The sequence below is a fragment of the Mustelus asterias genome, chromosome X (genome assembly GCF_964213995.1).
Source record: "Mustelus asterias chromosome X, sMusAst1.hap1.1, whole genome shotgun sequence".
Classification (NCBI taxonomy): domain Eukaryota; kingdom Metazoa; phylum Chordata; class Chondrichthyes; order Carcharhiniformes; family Triakidae; genus Mustelus; species Mustelus asterias.
Genome location: NC_135834.1, coordinates 130,461 through 151,295, shown reverse-complemented (window position 1 = coordinate 151,295; position 20,835 = coordinate 130,461). Strand labels below are relative to the sequence as shown.

At 45.3% G+C, this 20,835-nt stretch overlaps 1 protein-coding gene across 3 annotated transcripts in view; it reads right to left on the bottom strand.

Annotated features, from left to right (window-relative positions):
- The window catches only part of LOC144481917 (E3 ubiquitin-protein ligase NRDP1), an 87,099-nt gene extending 66,466 nt beyond the window's left edge, over window positions 1-20,633 (bottom strand). Inside the window, exons 1-4 of one of the 3 annotated variants that reach the window (XM_078201083.1) lie at window positions 20,469-20,633; window positions 12,394-12,497; window positions 5,469-5,587; window positions 2,286-2,557 (exon numbers count right to left, since the gene is read on the bottom strand). In XM_078201083.1, the coding sequence (XP_078057209.1) occupies window positions 2,286-2,557; window positions 5,469-5,558 (362 nt within the window). In that variant the 5' untranslated portion in view covers window positions 5,559-5,587; window positions 12,394-12,497; window positions 20,469-20,633. Of the gene's footprint in view, window positions 1-2,285; window positions 2,558-5,468; window positions 5,588-5,973; window positions 6,161-12,393; window positions 12,498-20,468 lie in introns of those variants that run through there. The other 2 variants (XM_078201084.1, XM_078201085.1) reach the window with 2 other exon arrangements.
- Between the last annotated feature and the right edge of the window lie 202 nt (window positions 20,634-20,835).

Here is a 20,835-nt window from a genome sequence, read left to right as displayed (position 1 = left end):
CTGTAACATGCCTCATTGGAAGATGAGGTGCTGATCCGCAGTTTAGGTTGGGGTTCACTGGAGCATTGTAGCAGGCCAAGGACAGACATGTTGGGATGAGAGCAAGGTGTCTGAGTTAAAATGGTATGCAACAGGAAGGTTGGGGTCATGCTTGCGGGCTGAATGAAGGTATTTTGCAAAGTGGTCACTCAGTCTGTGTTTAGTTTCCCCAATGTAGAGGAGACCACATTGGGAACAGTGAATACAGGAGACCAACATTGAGGGAGGTGCTTGTGAAATACTGCTGAACCTGAAAGGAGTAGAGAAGGGGTAAGTGTTGCAGCTTCTGCGATTGTAATCACCTCCTTCAATTTGTCTCCCACATGTCTGTCCTTGGCCTGCTGCGATGCTCCAGTGAACCCCAATGCAAACTCAGGGGGCCAGCATCTCACCTTCCAATTAGGCACGTTCCAGCCCTCGGGACTCAACACGGAGTTTAGACGGTGACCTTTCTCCCCTATCTTAACCCCTTTTATATTTCACATATTGTCTCAATGCAGAAACCCTCCCTCTACCCCCATCCCACACCAGGCCATCTGTCTCTTGCTCTTAAGGTTGCTACATCCTCTCCCAGCTACAGTTTCACATCCCACCATTTTCCCTCTCTTTATTCCTGATGAACAGTCAATGGACTTGAAACATTAACCGTTTTCTCTCCCTACAGATGCTGCCAGACCTGCTGAGATTTTCCAGCATGGTTTTTGTTTCAGCATCCATTGTATTGCTCATTCTCGGTTAAATCACTGTAGCCATATTATTCTTGTGCAAGAGTTAGACTGCAGTGTCACCAGGAGCAAACATCATTATGTACTTATTTAAAACAATTAAGTCCTGGACTCACTAACAAGGCCAAACTGATCAAATGAGTTCTAGTGAATTAGGAGGCAAAACATTTTTTAAAATATTTATTTGCATCCTAGTTTCTGAGGAACAAATTTTCATAATTTTAAAATCGGCCAAGGAAATAACTGAAATGTCTCACTACGGCCACAACGGGTCCAACCAATATTCTGAAGGCTCTCCTGAGGATTTTATCCCCATCTCCTTTTCCATTTCAAAGTTGCCCTCACTCTGCAAATGACCACATTTCACCCATCGAGAAGCCAAGAGGATTGGCAGTCCGGCTACTGAGTGACGGGTGCACGAGAACAGCACAGGTTCACTCATCACACTAATTCTCATCGCCCCAAATGGTCAGCTAATTGTTCATGTACGCTTTCGTGAATCAGAACGGCTAAGATCAGTACTTCACTCGGTGTTGTGGAGAAGGGTTAAGAAAACAAAAAGGGGTACATTTTCCATGACAATGGTGTAGTGTGTGAAGTGGATCGTGTTGCTAAGTTAACATCTAGAAATCAACTTACCCTGACAGTTTTATTTTCTCCTTGTGCCTGGCACAAGAAGAGTGTGAAGTTTGCGCGTTCTCCCCACGTCTGCATGGATTTCCTCCGGGTGCTCCGGTTTCCTCCCACACTCCAGAGATGTGTAGGTTAGGTGGATTGGCCATGCTAAAGTGTCAGGGGGATTAGCAGGATAAACCTGGATAGGGCCTGGGTGGGATTGTTGTCAGTGCAGGCTTGATGGGCCAAATGGCCTCCTTCTGCACTGTAGGGATTGTATGAAACCAAGTAGACAGAACAAGGGTGGTAAAATTGGCCCCTGGTTGACTGGGTGGATTCTGAAGGGGAGGAGAATATTCCTGCTCCCAATTACAATGAAATAATCCTTGGAGGAAAGATTAAGCATGTGCAGGTTTAGAACAAGACGTGGCTATGATGCCAGTTGATATTTATTGTCTTCTGGGCACAATAAAGAATGGCCATTTAGGACGAGTATCAAAAAGGACTACCAGCAGCCGGAGAGCACCCAGCCAGAGGAAAGGGAAAAGACAAGTTAAGTCACAAGGCAATTACAAAAGAGGTCAGTCTTTCTTCCCAATTCCCTCAAGGCTGGCTTATCAGTATCTTACATCCAAGTGACCATTCTTCCTGCATAAGCCAGAGTATCTCAGTCTCTAACTCCTCCCCTTTGCCAGCCCTTTGTCCAAAGGCCTGCAATGGTGACTGGTAGCATCTCACCACTGCAGTGACCAAGCTGGACAAACTCAGCACAAGCCAGCGATCAGAACTGGCACCCTTCCTGAGGCATGTGGCTCAGTAGCAACACTAGGTTCCTTCACCCAAAAGGAAAATCTCAAAACAAATGTTCTGAAGGTTTGACCGTGCTGCACAGTTTGAGAAACTCACCCGCATCCCTGCTCACACGTCACAGGTCGCTTCGGATTGTGCTCGCAATCGTTAAGGTGAGAGGTCAACTGGTCGAGCCGCACCACAGCCGTGCAGCCGTAGCTGGCGTTGTCGCAGGTGATCTGCAGTTTGGACAGCATGTTCCGCATGATGCGGGGGACAGGTCGAAGGTGGGCTAGGGTAACCACGCTGCGATCCACCGGGCAGGTCTGCTGCTGGGAGAACCACTGGGTGATGCAGGCATTGCAAAACGCATGCTCACAGTGTGGCGCCTAGGGGAAAGCAGAGGAGACAGCGTATGAACCGACAAGAAGGAGAGAGAACAAATAAACAAAACAGCACAAGTCATCTGGAAATCCAATTTGTGGTGACCCAATTTAAGCGCACTCAGGCTGTATTCAATGGAAGCAGATCTGCTTCCACAAGCACACATGGCTATAAATCCAGATGATGCGATCAAGAAATGCATAGATTGCCAAGATCAGAATGCACAAAGAAACTCAATATGTTGCCACCCACACAATCTTCCTCAGTAAATATGGAGATGAACATTGGCCAGAGGTGAAGTTCCTTTAATCAAATTCAAGGTTAAAAAAAAACGTCTGCGGCATTGTCAAGGAGCCAATTTTATGATGCAGTCACAGTATCAAAGTACCATTTTGAGCTCGTCAGTTGCTCCCGTAATCTTCTTAAAAGGTGCCCCATCGAATCTATCACACATCCCGTCACCAAGATTAAATGAAGCTCGTGAATCTGTACTAATTTGAACATTTACAGGACTATATAGTGGGACGGGAAAGCGGGAAACAACAGGCGACTCCGACAGGCCCAATTTCCTCTTCACAATGTTGTTTTCGGGGCAGCATTTATACAGTTCAAATGATAGGATTAACTCTCCCTCAATCAGTTTAAAAACTTACAGGAGTAGTTAGCAAACTAGGACAAATATCAAACTTAATGAGATGAATTAAAAATCCCATTTCCTCTTATAACACATTAACACTTTGCCTTCCCAATCATACCTGTATCCTGGAACGGAGACGCACAAACCACAAAATTAGCAAGGTTCTTGCCTGGGAACATTACAAGGCTTCCTCACTGTGAAAAAAAGGCTGGTTTTCCACATTTCTCCTTCCCTCTTTCTCACACACTCAGCTCCAATAAGTTTATAAGGGGGCGGCACAGTGGTTAGCACTGCTGCCTCACAGCGCCAGCGACCCGGGTTCGATTACCGGCTTGAGTCACTGTCTGTGCGGAGTCTGCACGTTCTCCCCGTGTCTGCGTGGGTTTCCTCCGGGTGCTCTGGTTTCCTTCCACAGTCTGAGAGACATGATGGTTAGGTGCATTGACCTGAACAGGAGTGTGACCACCAGAGGAATTGCACAGTAACTTCATTGCAGTGTTAATGCAAGCCTTACTTGTGACACTAATAAATAAAATTTTTAAAACTTTACTTTTTGATATTGTGCTCTCAAAACGGTACTTGTCACTCAAGGTCATGTCCTTTATTTCTATCTGGCTGCAATTTTTGGAATTTAAACAATGCGGTTACTAATTTGTACCATAAATTCCTGCCGCTAATTCTTCTATTTCTCCTCTCTCAGGTCAGTGCATGCCATTCACTGAGTGGTCACATATCGCCATGCCAATTACAAATCACCACAATTCCATAAATAGAAAGCTTGTTGCATGCAGTCATTAGCAGGTCCAGTACAATCCTCAGCACTGCAGTGCCAATTCACAAGGCAGAAGATACAGGGGTTTACTCAGAAATGTTGCTGCTGATGCTCATTTCGATGCCAGCTCTCTCTCTCTTCTTTCCACCACCACCACCCCCCCCCCCCCCACCCCCCCAACACACACACACAACTAAAGGATACAAAATTCCTCTAACTGCCTCCAAAAGCCACACAAGATCAGGCCTCTGCACTCCCAACAGGCGGTGCACACTTACCACACTCCACTGAGGCAATGGAAAGGAGGGCAGAAAATTAGCAGATGAGTGCGCGCCTTCCTGCAACCATACTGTAGACTGGGATTGAAATCATACAGTCCTTAACACAAGAAATAGGAGCAGGAGTAGGCGAGGCTCACAAGGGAGTATCAGTTGGCCATATGACAACAAGGAGAGCAGCAGTACAGCCGGTCCCAGCCCTGGTCTCATGTAACAAATATGCACTGCTACCAGAGGTAAAGGGATAAAGACTAATCTACTGCCCCCTACCTAATGAAGGGGCAGAGGGACAAAATGGAGCACCCCCTGCTATTGCCCTAGCCAAGATCAGAGATTGCACATTCACCCACTGAATAACCCACCTAAGGAGCCCTACTAATTCTCCTATGCAGAATCATGGCTGGCACTATATTCAGTAAACTCTCGTATATACATTAGATGACACCACCCACAACTGGCTATGGTTGCCGTGGAGAAGCTGTACTATCCAGAAGAGTCCAGTTCTGTGCTTAGAAAGTTAACTCACTTTTCTCTCCTCAGATGTTGACCAATCTATTGTGCATTTTGAGCATTGGCAGTTCTTCTATCATCTCCTTCCCCCTCCCCCCAGAGGTTTTATTACATGTCCAAGTACTACGCAGGACCTTGGAACCCGAGAGCCACTTGATTCACAAAGCCACGATTTCTATTTAAAACTTGAGAGAGATTTTATATGGCTCTGCGACGTAGGAAGCATTCCATTAATCTCCTGACCATGCAGATTTCTGACGCAGCACAGCTGCAGTCATTCCAACCCTGCATCAACAGATCACACTCACCCAAGGAGATTTGATGGACAGCATGTCCCCGTTTACAGCCCAAACTCTCATTAATACCCTGAACCCAACATTAAAATTAGAAATACAAGAAGGATTCAGATAAGGTGAGCCATTGTGATCAGAGCTTCAATCACAGCTCCTCTGCGACCCTCTCATTATTTTCTCCCATTAAAATGAAGACACTTGCATGATCAGGCACAGTTGTGATGCCCTCCACAGTTGAATAGTTTGCAGATTAAGAGATTTTGGGAGCTTTGGGCACCAAAATCATTTGGGATCCCTCGACACAATCAGTCCCACCCCAACTTTTGTCTGTATAGCGCGCAAGAAACAATACTTTTCACTGTATGTTAATACATGTGACAATAATAAATCAAATCAAATCAAATCCATCCCAAATAGTTTACTCACTTGTACAGGTTCTTCCAAAACCCAACTACAAATCGGACAAATCAAATCTTCATCCACCTCGCCCTGAAACCGATTGACGTCGTACCCCATGGCTCATACTGCAACAGGCTTAGGACTTTCTGGTAAAAGAAGCAGCGTTCCATTAGTTTGTAATAAATTCCATTGCTAGGTACAAATCCTTAAATTCACTAAATGCGGAAAGCCTCACTTACACACGTCACAATTTTACAGTTAGTGTTTGTTTCCCCCTTGGACAGTCTGAAATAACTTCAAAACAAACCTAAGAGAATGAATGATTCGAACGGGATTATATACAGCAACTTCAAACACATCTGCCACATCGCAGCCTTCCACAACACATCCAATTCCAAACACATCGTTTTGCTCATTCCGTGTTTCTCCTCTTCACCTTGTTCTTTGATTTTTCTTCAGCACCCTCACCCTAGGAGCCTATCGTTCCCAATACTTTGTGGTATATATTTAAACTGCAGCAGAAATTTCTTACCATTTCAGTAAACTCTTTTGGAAACAACAATGCGTGTTCAAATACAAGGCTCTTTTCGACACAAACTTGCAGTTGTGTACAAACTCCACGTCAATGCTAATCTTCCCCGTCAAACAGCAGAGGATTGAGGATAATGGTCACAGAACGCAGCTTTAATGTAGCACAGCAGCAGACGGCACAACAGTGCACATCTATTATTTTAATGGCATCAGATGTCCTGAGCTGGAAGCCAGCCAACATGTGGAGATGAATTTGGACAAGTAAACATTTTCCCAGCTCTGCTGCTCGAAGCCTCGCTTCCCCAATGAAAAGCTTCACTAAAACAGAGGGACTAGCAATAACTGCAGAGGAAATTTAATACCATTACCTCCCCTCCAGTTATAAAAGGCAAACTGTGACACAAAAAAAGTCACCATGCGTCACCTCCTCTTGGCCTGTACTTGGAAACCCTATGAGAAAAGCATTAACACTTCATGCCAGACCACGCTCAGCACAAACAAATCCTACATCTCCAGAGTCACTCGCTTTCACATTTCTACAGCCCCTTTTTTTTTTCCGGGAGGGGGGGGCGGGGGGGCAAAGGTGTGAACAAGTCACCCCCAACTTCAACCATAAAAAGGTAACATATTTGCCTCACAGCACATAGAAGTTTACCTCCTTGCCAAAAGTAATTACAGTACAGGAGGCCATTCTGCCCATCAAACCCACACTGGTTTTCTGTAGATCAAGCCAGTCAGTCCTATCCCCAGAGCCTTGCAAGTTTATTTCCAAGTCCCTTATCAAAGCTCGTCATAATCGTGTACACCTTTATCAGGTCTCCCCTCAACCTTCTTTGCTCTAAGGAGAATAACCCCAATGTCTCCAATCTAACCATGGCCCTCATCCCAGGAGCTATTCTGATAAGTCTCATGTGCATCTTCCCAAAGGTCTTCACGCCCTTCCTAAAGTGTGGTGTGAAAGTAACTATTGCCAGCAAGAATCTTGTTGCTTCACAGGGTTTAATAAATTACCTCAACCAAAACTAGCACATTTATATCCTTCAACAGCACCTCCCAAACCCGCGAACGAGAAGGACAAGGGTAGCAGACACATGGGACCCGCAAGTTCCCCTCCAAGCCACACACCATCCAGACTTGGAAAAAATATATATCTCTGTTCCTTTGTGGTCACTGGTTTAAAATCCTGGAGCACTCTCCTGTAACTGTGGATGTCCCCACACCACAAACTGCAGTGATTCAAGGCTGCGGCTCATCATTACTTTCGCATGGGGTATTTAGGGATGGGCAGAAATACTGGCCTTGCCAGCAACACACAAGAATGGATTAATTTTAAGTGATAGTTGGCTCAGAAAAGCTACTTCACGATAAAAACATCTAACTTTGGGTGAAAACGTGATTAAGCTCAACTATGACATCTCTTCTAATCCAAGGCCTTGTCACAGTTCACATTTTTAAAGCAAAGTTACCAAGGGAGATGCAAAAAAAAAAGACGTCTTCCTTGGAGACATACTCCCACAAGTAATCAATTAGCTTCTGGAGACAGAAGAGCTTGGGTAAAAAAGGGGCAAGAATGACAGCAACCAAATCATTAATTTTGATTTGGATTGGAGGACTCCAGTCACCGACTAAACTGGAGGAACTCACTAGGTGCAAGAAATATGCATTCACTTCTCATCTTCAGCTTTCTGCCTGAAGGTAAGTCACATCCACATTGCTGTGACCTCCACCACGGGTAGGACGAGGGAGCCCTGGCACTGGCAGGTGTTGGCAGGCTTTGCAGGGATGGGTGCCCTTGGTCATCATGTCCTGGAGTGGGAACTGGAACCGAGAGCTTCTAGCTCAGAGGCAGGGACATTACCCACTGCACCATTAGACTTTCTCGAATCAGTTCCTTCGATTCGCTGAGGTTCACTACACTTTGACCCTTGCCCCATAGGTCAGATCATAGGTTTGCGAAGAAACCAATGTAGGGAGTAACATGAAAGCACACTTGGATCATTGGTGCTGCTGTAGGACCAGAGCTAATATAGATCAGTAAGCACAGGGTGCTGGGTGAATAGGTACAGATACAGGCAGGAGCATTGTGGATAAGCTGAAATTTGTGGAAGAGCATGGGAGGGTGGAATTGTTGAGACTTGCCACAAGAGGTGGATGCCCTCTGCACAACTGGCAGGCAGGTGCCAACATCAGATACCAGTTCAAGTTTTTTCTGAAATGGTTGAGCAAGCTCCCTTCCTGGAGGCATAGATATCCCGTGGGAATTAAAGAGCCTTCCACCCATATCTGGCCTGGTGCACACATTGACTGCAACCTCACAATAGGATTCTGAATGCCGGAGGAGGCTTAGCAAGCCACTCAGCTGTACAAACAATCCATGCAAAATGTGACATACAATGTATGCAGCTTGGTGAGTCTCACCCACACCCAGAAAACAAATGAAAATACAGTGAAAGTGTTTGGACCTGGAACCCACAAAATGCCCTGCACCCGAACCAGACCAGGTTTCAGCTTCACATCTCATTTGAAAGAAGTCACTTTTAGCAATGCAGTATGGAGTGTGGAATAGTCCATAGTTAACATCCCTGCAATTTACCCAATTCCCCATTACTGTTCCACATCAGTAGTTACTAATCTAGCTCAGAGAAAAGACCAATAAGCACACAGATTCACACCATCGACCACAATTAATCTTGCAGCACAGAGCACAGACCGCCATTCGGTCCATCACTGTGTCAGCTTTTTGAAAGAGCTATCCAATTCAGCCCATTGTAACCCCCCATACCCCCTCCCCACACCTTCAAATATTCATCCCCCCTTTTGAAAGTTCCTATTCAGTCCGCCTCTTTTACCAATTCTGTGCACTCTGGTTACTCACCCTCCTGCCACTGGAAACTGTTTCTTCCTCTCTACTCTGAAAACCCTGTATAAATCTGGAACGCCTGTGATAAATCTCCCCTTTAACCATCTCTGCCATAAGGAGAACAATCCCAGCTTCTTCAATCTTGTCACATAATTCCCTCTCTTGCCATCCCACTCTTATGCTAACTGGAACCAAGAGAAAAGCTACAGGTAACAGTCTCAAACACCCCACCCACCACCAACATTTGGCACGAATTAGGAGTTGAGAAATTACAGCGTAGCAACTGGTAAATATCTTTCTCAGTAACCAGGCAACACATAAAAAGACAATCACCTCAGGTCCATCCCACAAAGGGGCACACAAAAGGAAAGAACACTCAAGACTAAAAGATATAAACAGCTGACATGATTCACACAAGTGGAAAATAAGAGACTGAACGGCAGCCAGCACACTGCATTCTCGAGAGACCGTCCACTCCCACACTCCAACTGCAAACTCTTCTCCCTCAGCCCAAAATATTCCATCCTCTTCTCACAGAATTAAAAGGAACCCAATTCCACTTTCTACAATCGAGAGCTGTGCATTTAGTACAAGGAGAGAGAAAAACCATCACACACAAAGGTCCGAGGCATCCAATTATTCTTTGGAACCTGTATAAGATTATATTGCTGTACATTAGGCAGTCTAAAAGTAGCAAACACAACAAAGATAACATGCCAATGTTTCCAGAACCATCTCAGCTGTGTGGATGCCAAATTACCAACATTCTTCTGAAAATAAAAAGGAATGAGGGAGAAAATAGGCTAACCGGTTCTGTAATTCCCGAACATTAGTAGTAGGGAAAATGCTAGAATCTATTATATAGGACGTGATAACAGGACACTCAGAATATCAACAGGATTAAACAAAGTCGACATGGTCTTATGAAAGGGAACAGACAAATCTACGGAAGTTTTTTCAGAACACAACTCAGAACGGACAACAGATGTGACGAATCTGGATTTTCAGAAAGCTTTTGATAAAGTCCCACATCAGAGGTCAGCGTGCAGAATTAAAATAGTAGGCCATTCGGCCCTTCGAAGCTGCTCCACCATTCATTATGATCATGGGTGATCATTCAACTCGGTAATCTGTTGCCACTTCCCCCAATGTCCTTTGATCCCCTTTGCCCCAAGAGCTATATCTAACACCTTCTCGAAAACATACAATGTTTTGGCCTCAACTGAATTCCACAGACTCACCACTCTCTGGGTGAAGAAATTTCCCCTCATCTCAGTCCTAAAAATGTTTAGCCTGTATCCTTAGACTATAGCCCCTTGTTCTGGACACCCCCTGCCATCAGGAACATCCTTCCTGCATCTACCCTGTCTTTCATAGGTTTCTATTAGATTGCCCCTCATTCTTCTGAACTTGTAAATATAATCCTAACTGATTCAATCGCTCCTCATACGTCAGCCCCGCCATCCCAGGAATTAGTCTGGGAAAGCTCTGCACTCTGTCTAGAGCAAGAACATCTTTCCTCAGATAAGGAGACCAAAACTGCACACAATATCCCAGGTGTGATCTCACCAAGGCCCTGTGTAATTGCAGCAAGACATCCCTGCTCCTGTACTCAAATCCTCTCACTATGAAGGGTCAACATACCACTTTCCTTCTTTACCACCTGCTGCACCTGCATGCTTACCTTCAGCGACTGGTGTACAAGGACACCCAGCTCTCATTGCACATTCCCCTCACAATAATAATCCACCTTCCTGTTTTTGCTAACAAAGTGGATAACCTCACATTTATCCACTTAATATTGCATCTGCCATGCACTTGCCCAGTCACTCAGCTTGTTCATATCACACTTAAGTACCTCTGCATCCTCCTCACAGCTCACACTCCCACCCTCTTCCCACAGAATTAAAAGGAAACGTATTCGACTTTCCACAAGAGCTGTGCATTTAGTACAAGGAGAGAGCTATGTGTCATCTGCAAATTTGGAGATGTTATATACAATTCCCCATTTCTCCTTTAACTGCAATGTTCTAGTCTTAAGCAGCCTTTTGCATTCTGACACCATTAACAGTTACCTAAAAACAAGGTTGGACAACCTTTTATCCTTTGTGGAATTTTATGACATTCATTCCCCTCTGCCTCCCACACAGGAGTTCAACTAGTGTTCCTATAGCATCTGCTTCAACCCAAATCAAAAACTTCTCAAAACCTCCCTCTACCTTCCCGAAAACCATCTTGATCAAGTCAACTCTGCTCGTTGGACTTTTACAACCTTACAAGACTGCTATCTGATCAGCTCATAATCTACATAGTTTTGACACAAAGCCCTAGCTTGTCACACACCTTTTTGTATAGAACATTAGGATATGTCTATTCACCTACTGTGCAGAAGGAGGCCATTCGGCCCATCGAGTCTGCACCGACCATAATCCCACCCAGGCCCTATCCCCATAACCCCATGCATTTACCTAGCTAGTCCCCCGACACTAAAGGGCAATTTAGCACGGCCAATCCACCTCACCCGCACATCTTTCGGACTGTGGGAGGAAACCGGAGCACCCGGAGGAAACCCACGCAGACACGGGGAGAACGTGCAGACTCCACACAGACAGTGACCCGAGCCGGGAATCGAACCTGTGTCCCTGGCGCTGTGAGGCAGCAGTGCTAACCAATGTGCCACTGTGCCGTCCTGCAATGTATCCTCTCAAAAGCCTCATTATCGTCCCTATAGTGTGGAGCCCAATACCACAGTGAGATCAAAACAGTCTCATCGTAACCTCTTGGTTTTCTTATTCTATATCCCATGATAAAATCTAAAATTCCATTTGCTTTGATTAAAAAACATCAACCGGAGGTGCTATGTTCTGTGACCCTGTAACTTCGGAATGGGTCTGCTCTTCCACAGCACGCAGCCAACTTCAATTCAGAGGATAATTACTGCTGACATTTCAACTAAATACATCATTCACACTGAATTCCATCTGCCACTTTCAAGCCTAACCCTCTCCTGATCTTATCAATTTCCTCTGTATCCAAAAGGACATGATGCCTCCTTATTTGGGCTGTAAAGCCTGAAACACTCCCTCAAGGCGTACATCCAAATATTTGATAGATAGTGAGAAATGAACTCCAAGGGACAGCACTCCTCCTTCCAACCACGCTGAATTCCTGCTCTGTGTTCTTCCCGAAAAAAATAAAATCCAATTTGATGTTCTGGTCCTAATTCTACACTCCTTACTTTTCGAGCAATCTGGCACCTACTCTGTCAAAAGCTTTCTCCAAAGATCCACTGCATCTATCTACCTCACCCTGCAACCCTCCCATACCCATCTATCATGTTGGTCACCTCCTCAAAATGGGTTCCACAAGGTTTCTCAAGCACATCCATCCACACACTTCACTTCCAGCAACCAGAGCCAGAATTTCCTCTCCTGCACCATGGCAGAACCCAGCACTCCAACCGCTGGTGAGATCTCAAGGCAAATCTTTACCACCCCACACAGCCATATTGTTAGACAGTCAGAGATCGATTACGAGCAGGAATATGGACGAAATACACACCTGCACTTTGCCTCTGGATAAGCCATTATTTTGCACACACAGTCAGAATTCACTGGTATATCAGGGCTGATGCAGCAACACAGACAGTAAAAGGAAACAGTTCGCTGGAGGGAGAAAAAAGCAAAACAAAAATCAGGAGGCTACATTGGCTCTTCCATCATATAAATTCTCCAAACTATATTCACACACACGTCCTTGTATCCCTCGGCACTCACACCCACCTCCAACCCCCCACCCCCCCTTCTGCTCCTGGAAAACACATTCATTTACAGTGGCAATTCTAGGTTTTGACTCCGAATTCACCATGACTCAAACTACACACTCACCTCCATGTCCAATGTCCTTGTCACCAATAAAACACTTCCGCCCTCTCCTACCATGGTCCTCTCTCCAGTACAGGAGCCCCTACCTCCACTTGAAACGGTCAGTAGAATTATGAACATTTTTTAAAAGTTCATTTGTGGGATGTGGGCATTGCTGGCTAGAATCATAGAATTCTACAGTGCAGGAGGAGGCCATTCGGCCCATTGAGTCTGCATCGACTGCAATACCACCCAGGCCGTATCCCCATAACCCCATGTATTTACCCTAGCCAGTCCCCCTGACACTAAGGGGCAATTTAGCATGGCCAATCCATCTAACCTGCACATCTTTAGACTGTGGGAGGAAACCGGAGCAGACACGGGGAGAACGTGCAAACTCCACACAGTGACCCAAGCCAGGAATCGAACCTGGGTCCCTGGCGCTGTGAGGCAGCAGTGCTAACCACTGTGCCACCCCAATGGCTAGACCAGTATTTATTGCCTTTGAGAAGGTGGTGGTGAGCTGTCTTCTTGAACCGCTGCTGTACCTGTGTAGGTACACTTAATTTGGGAAGGAGTTCCAGAATTTTAACCCAAATGACAGTGAAGGAACAGCCAATATATTTCCAAGTCAGGATGGAGAGTGGCTTGGAGGGGAACTTCCAGGTGGTGGTGTTCCCAGGTATCTACTGCCCTTGTCCTTCTAGATAGTAGTAGTCGTGGGTTTGGAAGGTGCTGCCAAAGGAGCCTCAGTGAGTTCCTAAAGTGCATCTTGCAGATGGTACACACGGCTGCCATTGTTGGTCGGTGATGGGGTGCCAGTCAAGCAGGTTGCTTTGTCCTGGATGGCGATGAGATTCTTGTGTTGTTGGAGCTGCACTCATCCGGGCAAGTGGAGTGTATTCCATCACACTCCTGACTTGTGCCTTATAGATGAAGAACAGGCTTCAGAGAGTCAGGAGGCAAGTTACTTGCCACAAGATTCCTAACCTCTGACCTGCACTTGTAACTACATTTTTCACATGGGTAGTCCAGTTCAGTTTCTGGTCAATGGTAACCCAGGATGATGATAGAGGGGTATTTAGTGACAGTAACACCGCTGAATGTTAAGGGGCAATGGTTAGATTCTCTCTTGTTGGTGATGGTCATTGCCTGGCATTTGTGGGGCAAGAATGTTACTCGCCACTTGTCAACCCAAGCCTGGATATTGTCCAGGTCTTGTTGCGTTTGGATATGGACTGCTTCAGTATCCGAGAAGTCATGAACGATGCTGAACATCAGCGAATATCCCCACTTCTGACCTTATGATTGAAGGAAGATCATTGATGAAGCAACTGAAGATGGTTGGGCCTAAGACACTACCCTGAGGAACTCCTGCAGTGATGTCCTTGACCTCCAACCACTACAACCATCTTTCTTTGTGCCAGGTAAGACTAACCATTGGCGGGTTTACTCTCCCAATTCCCATTGACTCCAGTTCTGCTAGGGTTCCTTGATGCCATACTCCGTTCAATGTGGCCTTGATGTCAAGGGCAGTCATTCTCACCTCACCGGTTTAGCATTTTTGCCCATGTCTGAACCAAAGCTGTAATGAGATCAGGAGCTGAGTGACCCTGGCGAAACCCAAACTGAGCATCAGTGAGCAGGTTATTGCCGACTAAATGTCATTCTCTCGCACTGTTGTTGACCCCCATCCATCACTTTACTGATGATCGAGAGTAGACTGATGGGACAATAATTGGCTGGGTTAGATTTGTCCTGTTCCTTGTGTACAGGGCATACCTGGGCAATTTTCTACATTGCCGGCTGGATGCCAGTGTTCTAGCTGTACTGGAAGAGCTTGGCTAGGGAAACGGCAAGTTCTAGAGCATAAGTCTTTAGTATTATTGCTGGAATTTTGGCAGGACCCATAACCTTTGCAGTATCCAGTGCCTTCAGCTGTTTCTTGATATCACATGGAGTGAATCGAATTGGCTGGAGACTGGCATCTGAGATGCTGGGGACCACTGGAAGAGGCCGAGATGGATCATCCACTCGGCACCTCTGGCTGAAGATTGCTACGAATACTTCAGCCTTTTCTTTTGCACTGATGTGCTGGGCTCCTCCATCATTGAGGATGGGGATATTTGTGGAGCCTCTTCCTCCAGTGAGTTGTTTAATTGTCCACCACCATTCACAACTGGATGTGGCAGGACTGCAGAGCTTAGATCTGGTTATAAGCTGTGGAATTGCTTAGCTTTCTTCTATTACTTGCTGTTTGCCACACAAGTAATCCTGTGTTGCAGCTTCACCAGGTTGACACCTCGTTGTTAAGTATACCTGCTGTTGCTCCTAGCATGCCCTCCTGCACTCTTCATTGAGCCAGAGTTAATCCCCTGGCTGGTGGTAATGGTAGAGTGGGGGATATGGCGGGCCATGAGGTTACAGATTGTGATGGGAGTACAGTTCTGCTGCTGATGGCCCACAGTGCCACATGGATGCCTAATTTTGAGTTGCTAGACCTGTTCAAATCTATCCCATTTAGCATAATGCCACACAACATGATGGCAGGTATCCTCTCAAATGTAAAGACAGGACTTTGTCTTGATAAGAACTGTGCAGTGGTCACTTCTACTGACACATATCATCCAAATCTTCCACCAATACGAATTTAAAGATCAATTTTCATCAGAAAAGAAGATGGGCTTGCTAGGTGCTGACAGAATTCTGTTCTTATTTCCCCATTTTCCTAATTTTTGCCCCTTTTGAATTTGAGAATAATCAGGACACAGCAGGCCACCGATGGGTGCAATAACCAGCATCAGTCCCAGAAATTAGGGGGAGGGGTGTTTAATATAAAATCAGATAAACATAAAACAACACTCCAGAGAACATTATAGGGATGGGGAAAAGAAAATGGAGAGAATCAAAGGGGAGACATTCAGAGAGACCAAAATCTTGGTCAAAGAGATCAGGAGGGGTTTAAGGGAAGGAACTCAAAAGCACAGGATCCAGGCAGCAGAAGGAACATTTGTCAGTGGTGAGGATGCGTACATAACATGGCCAAACAGATTAATCTTCAGTCTGCCAATCCTTCCAATTGGCCTGATGGCAGGTGGTAAAGAGTGGGAGAGACTCCTGGTGAGACATCCTGCAGGAGGTAATGGCAAACCACTGCAGTACTTTGCCAAGCATAATCACGGACCAATCCGATGAAAGTCAATGGTCATCAATACCTTCTTAATGCATGGTATCTAGAGGAGGACGCGGAGATGCACAAGAGGCTGGAGTCACAGAATGGAGAGTTTGTCATGGGGTTTGGGGTAAAGGGAGAGAGAGAGAGAGCAATGTGCAGAACTTGAAGAGGTCGGAGATAGAAAGGGGCAAGATTATGGATCACAATTATTTGTCTGTTTGCTCGCTAAACTCTCTCTTGTGCTCACCAGGAGGTCACTAATTACATTCAACAATGGCTCACAACACGGAATTCATTTTGCCAAAGTGGGTAAGAGTTTAGCCATTTATCTCCCAGAAACTATATTTTTTGGATGGTGCCACCTGTTTTTGTGCCAGGACAGTTTGGCTACATGAACAGATTTGGAATGGTGACATATTGGGTGGGATGGCTCAAGTGTTTCAGTACAATGTTTATTGTTAAGGATTTGTTTCTGTGCATTGCTGTTAATAGAAATAGTAATTTGCCAGCAACTAGTATTTTAAAATAAGCACTTGCAGACTGCTTGGTCTCCAAACAGAATCAACAAAATTACTGTATTTAAAAATAAATGCCAAGTTTCTAGACATTGAATGGTTCACAAATCGGTAAAGCTCATCAAATCCTTAACAATAACCATACCAGAACTGTCATAACCATCAGGAAAGACCAATCAGGCTAGGGCTCAAAGACAAGTGATCAAATAGCAGTCTGTACAAGACAGTCACTAATCAATCAGTAAATTCAGGAGAAACGTCTTTACCCAGAGTGGGGAGAATGTGGGACTCGGCACCACGGAGTGGTGGAGGTAAATAGCGTTGATGTATTAAGAGGGAAGCTGGATAAACACGTGGGAGAAAGCACTAGAAGGATATGGTGGGAGGAGGCTCACGTGCAGCATAAACACCGGCACGGAGCAGTCGGGACGAATGATCTATTTCTGTGCTAAATATATTTTATCTTTATGCTGCAGTTACATTAGCAAATTACTTCCAGTTAACAGCCACTCCCACACGGGGTAGTGTCAGCAAACGCGAAATCCGCTTTCCCCAGAAACTGGAGGTTTGTACAGGTCAGCAATAGCAAAATGGGACTTTGACCAGCGGAATTCTGATAGGAGGAAATTAGCACCTCACACACGCAAACACGGCTTCCAATGGCACAAGTGCTTTGTTTCCAAGTCCAGCTGTGCTATATCAGAAAATGCTGAACAAAAACAGGCTTTTAATTAATTGGCGTTAGGAGTTGGGGATTTCCTGGAGTGTGTGACTGAACTGGAGGGCAAAAGAGAGGAAAGGGGAATTACAGCCAAGCCTAACATAGCAGATTCAGTCAATGGTGCATGGAAGCAAGCAGCCTTTGATATGGAGAGTACCTGGAATTTAAGGCTCAACTGAGGGTCAAGCAGGATGCCAAGATTGCAAATGGACCGATTCAGCACAGGGAATGGAGCCTGTCGCAAACAAGCAGAATCTGTGGGAGAGAAGCAGAGGATGGTTGCTGTGGCCTTCTCAATGTTAAGCTGGAAGCGGTGGCTCATTCAAAGCTTGATGTCTTACAACCCAGAGACAGCCAAGAGTTGGGCATGGAAGAGGAACTCAACTGCAAATGTCACAAGTAGAACAGACAGACAGATAAAGGAAGAGACCAAGGATATATCCCTCAAGTGAGTCTAGACGCAATAGTGTAAAACTGGAAGAGACACCATTGCTGGGTATGCAGTAAATCCACTAGCACAGATAGGAGTGGAACCATGCAAGAGCAGTTACAAGGAGCTGGACACAGTAGTAATTCTGAAGTGGTTAACTATATTAAGCATCTCTGAAAGGATAACAAAGGATAAGGCATGATGGTCAGAGGATAACATTTGCGGCTTTGACTACAGCACTTTTAGTGCCGCAAGAAGGGCGAAGGCCAAACTGGAAACACTCAGAGCTACAAGAGAGATGGGCAGAGAGCTGGAAGGCTGTGACATGTTTAAAGTGCTTGGAAAGAAAACGATGTTGGAGGTGGGACAGTAGTTAGAGGAGACAGATGACTGAGCTTAGATTTATTTTTAACAGTGAGATGCTTTGAAGACACTATCCTTGAAGGGAAGATGAAGAGTGTCTGAGGAAAACAAAGCCAGTGAAAATAGGAACATATCACTTAGGAGAAGGAGACCATTCACACCTTTGAGCCTGTTCTGCCATTCAATAAGATCATGGCTGATCTGGTTGTGGTCTCAACTACACTTTTCTGTCTGCCACCTGCCAAACCCCCCACCCTTTTGAATTAAAAATCTATCTAACTTCGCCTTGGATAAATTCAGTGACCCAGCCTCCACTGCTCTTGGGGGAGAGAATTCCACAGACTAACCACCCTCAACAGAAACTATTCTCCTCATCTCGGTCTTAAAAGGAGATTTCTTATTCTTGAACTGTGTCTCCTAGTTCTAGTTTCTCCCACAACTGCAAACATCCTCCAGGTATTGACCTTGTCAAGTCCCCACAGGATCTTGTATGTTTCAAGAAGATTACCTCTCATTCTTCTAAACTCCAATGGATACAGACCCAACCTTTCTTCATAGGATAACCCCCACCCCCAGGAAGGAGTCAAGTGAACCTTCTCTGGGCTGCCTCTAACACAATTATACCCTTTTTAAAAAATGAGACCAAAACTGTACACAGTATTCTCGATGTGGTCTCACCGAGACCCTGTACAGCTGCAGTAAAATTCCCCTATTTTTAAACATTCCATTCCCCTTGCAATAAACAACATTCCGTTTGCCTTCCGAATCATTTGCTGTACTCACTTTTTGTGATTCATGTACCAGGACACCCTGATCCCTCTATACCCCCCCCCCCCCCCCCCCCCATTATATACCATCTGCCAAGTTCCCCCCCCCCCCCCCACATTTAACCTCCTCTTGACAAACTTACTTCCCTACCTATCTTGGCATCATCGGCAAATTTAACAACCATTAATTTGGTCCTTTCATGGATGCAGATTGTAAATAGTGGAGGCCCCAGTACTCATCACAACTTGCCAACCCAAAAAGACGACCCATTTAACCATACGCCCTGCTTCCTGTTAGTTCACCAATCCTTTATCCATGTTAATATGTTGCCTCCTACACTATCTTTTGTAGTAACCTTTGACATGGTATTTTATCAAATGCCTTTCAAGAAATCTAAGCATACCACATCTACAGAATCCCCTTTCTCCATCTTGCTTGTTCCTTTCTCATAAAAAACTCAATAAATTCAATAAACTCGATTTCCCTTTCACAAAGCCACATTGATGCTGACTGATCTTACGATTTCCTAAATCTCCTATATAATAGATTCTAGCAATTTCCCATGATAGATGGTTGGGCTAACTGGCTTGTAGATTCCTATGTTAGTAAGCACGGACAGGACAATAAAAAATAGAAATCAAGGATCATGAAAATATCCCATTGTTTTGTACTGAACCAAAATATAGAAATATGATTAAGTAAATTTGGTAAATCTTTAAAAAGGATTACATAAATCAATCACAGGCATCCAGTAGTGTCAGCCATACAATAATCTAGATCACTATATAAATTCAGTCACCTGCTCACATACAAGCACAGTATGACTCACATTCCTCCGAAATCACATGCTCATCTGCCAAGAACATAGAGCACTAACCAATTTGCTGTGTTTTTATAAAGCTACAGAGTGCCAACGAGGTCAGAACAGTCATACTGTAAATACTCAAAAGGAAATTGGAGTCAAAGAAGATTAGATACAAGGAAAGGAATGACAAGGTCTCATACATTAGGGCATCAAGTACAAATCAGAAACAAATCACTAGAATTGCAATAAGATGCTGCTGTAGGAATCAAAAGCAACAGCTTTAATCAATTAAAAAACAGGAATACATCCTCTCCAACTGTCCTCCACCACCCCACCAAATAAAGGCTTTTTTTTAAAAAACAAGCCCAATTTTGCAATCACATCATCCTCAACCAGAATGAGGCGAGTTCTCCCTCTTGCCCCTTTTAGTGGAGGATTAACCCAAGCTCTCCAGACACAATTTAACCATGACACCAATCAGCCAGCCTCTGATCTCTCCTCACCACGAGTCAACATCCATTTATCCCTTCCGAAAACCTGTCTAAAACGATGGCATGGATTAAAATTCTTCCAGAGCGAGCAGGCTGGGTTTGATTAAAATCTGTCCATGGTCACATTCTGTGAGAGAGGCAAGGCTTGAGGAGCTCTTGCTTGTGAACATGGACAGAGGGAAAGATTAATTGTCGAACCATCAGATTGACAGATGGATACACAGATAAACCGACAGAGGAAAGGTGCAATGTTAAACATTGGGGGGGAGGGAGGCATCAGGAAGACAGAGAAACCCCCATTTCAGTGAGAAATGCCCAGTTGGGCCTGGGTCCCACACCGATACTGAACAACCTGCTGCTCAGACCACCCAGTAACATCACATCTTCCTTTCACCTTCCGCTTCATTACTAGGCCCCATTCCAGCCCTCGGTCTTTCCTGCCAACGGCGCGCGCCGGGGCCCGGTCCATTTTGCGATGCCTTCCTTCACGGCCACACAGACTTACCGGAGATCGGGCGGAGAGCCGCAATTCCCGGGTTAAGTGTTGATTTGATTTGGAGATGTTGTTACTTCGCACAGCCTTCCAGCGTCACCCTCCACTCCAGCTTTTAAACAGGGGGGAGGAAGCCTCCCAGGCGGCGCCTCGGGTCACATAATTGACATCTCCCTCAGCCACTCGTGACGCGCAGTGAATGATTGACAGCTGGTCAGGAGGCGGGCCCTGAGCTGTCAAAGCTGTCGTCGGGAGTTCATTTCGCAACCTCCCAGTGCACTTGTGGCAAAATAGGTTCCATTCTGTACCACACACACAAGCCACTCAGCACAGCATTGATCCAATTGCTGATTCTCCACACAGGACATAGTGCAAATTG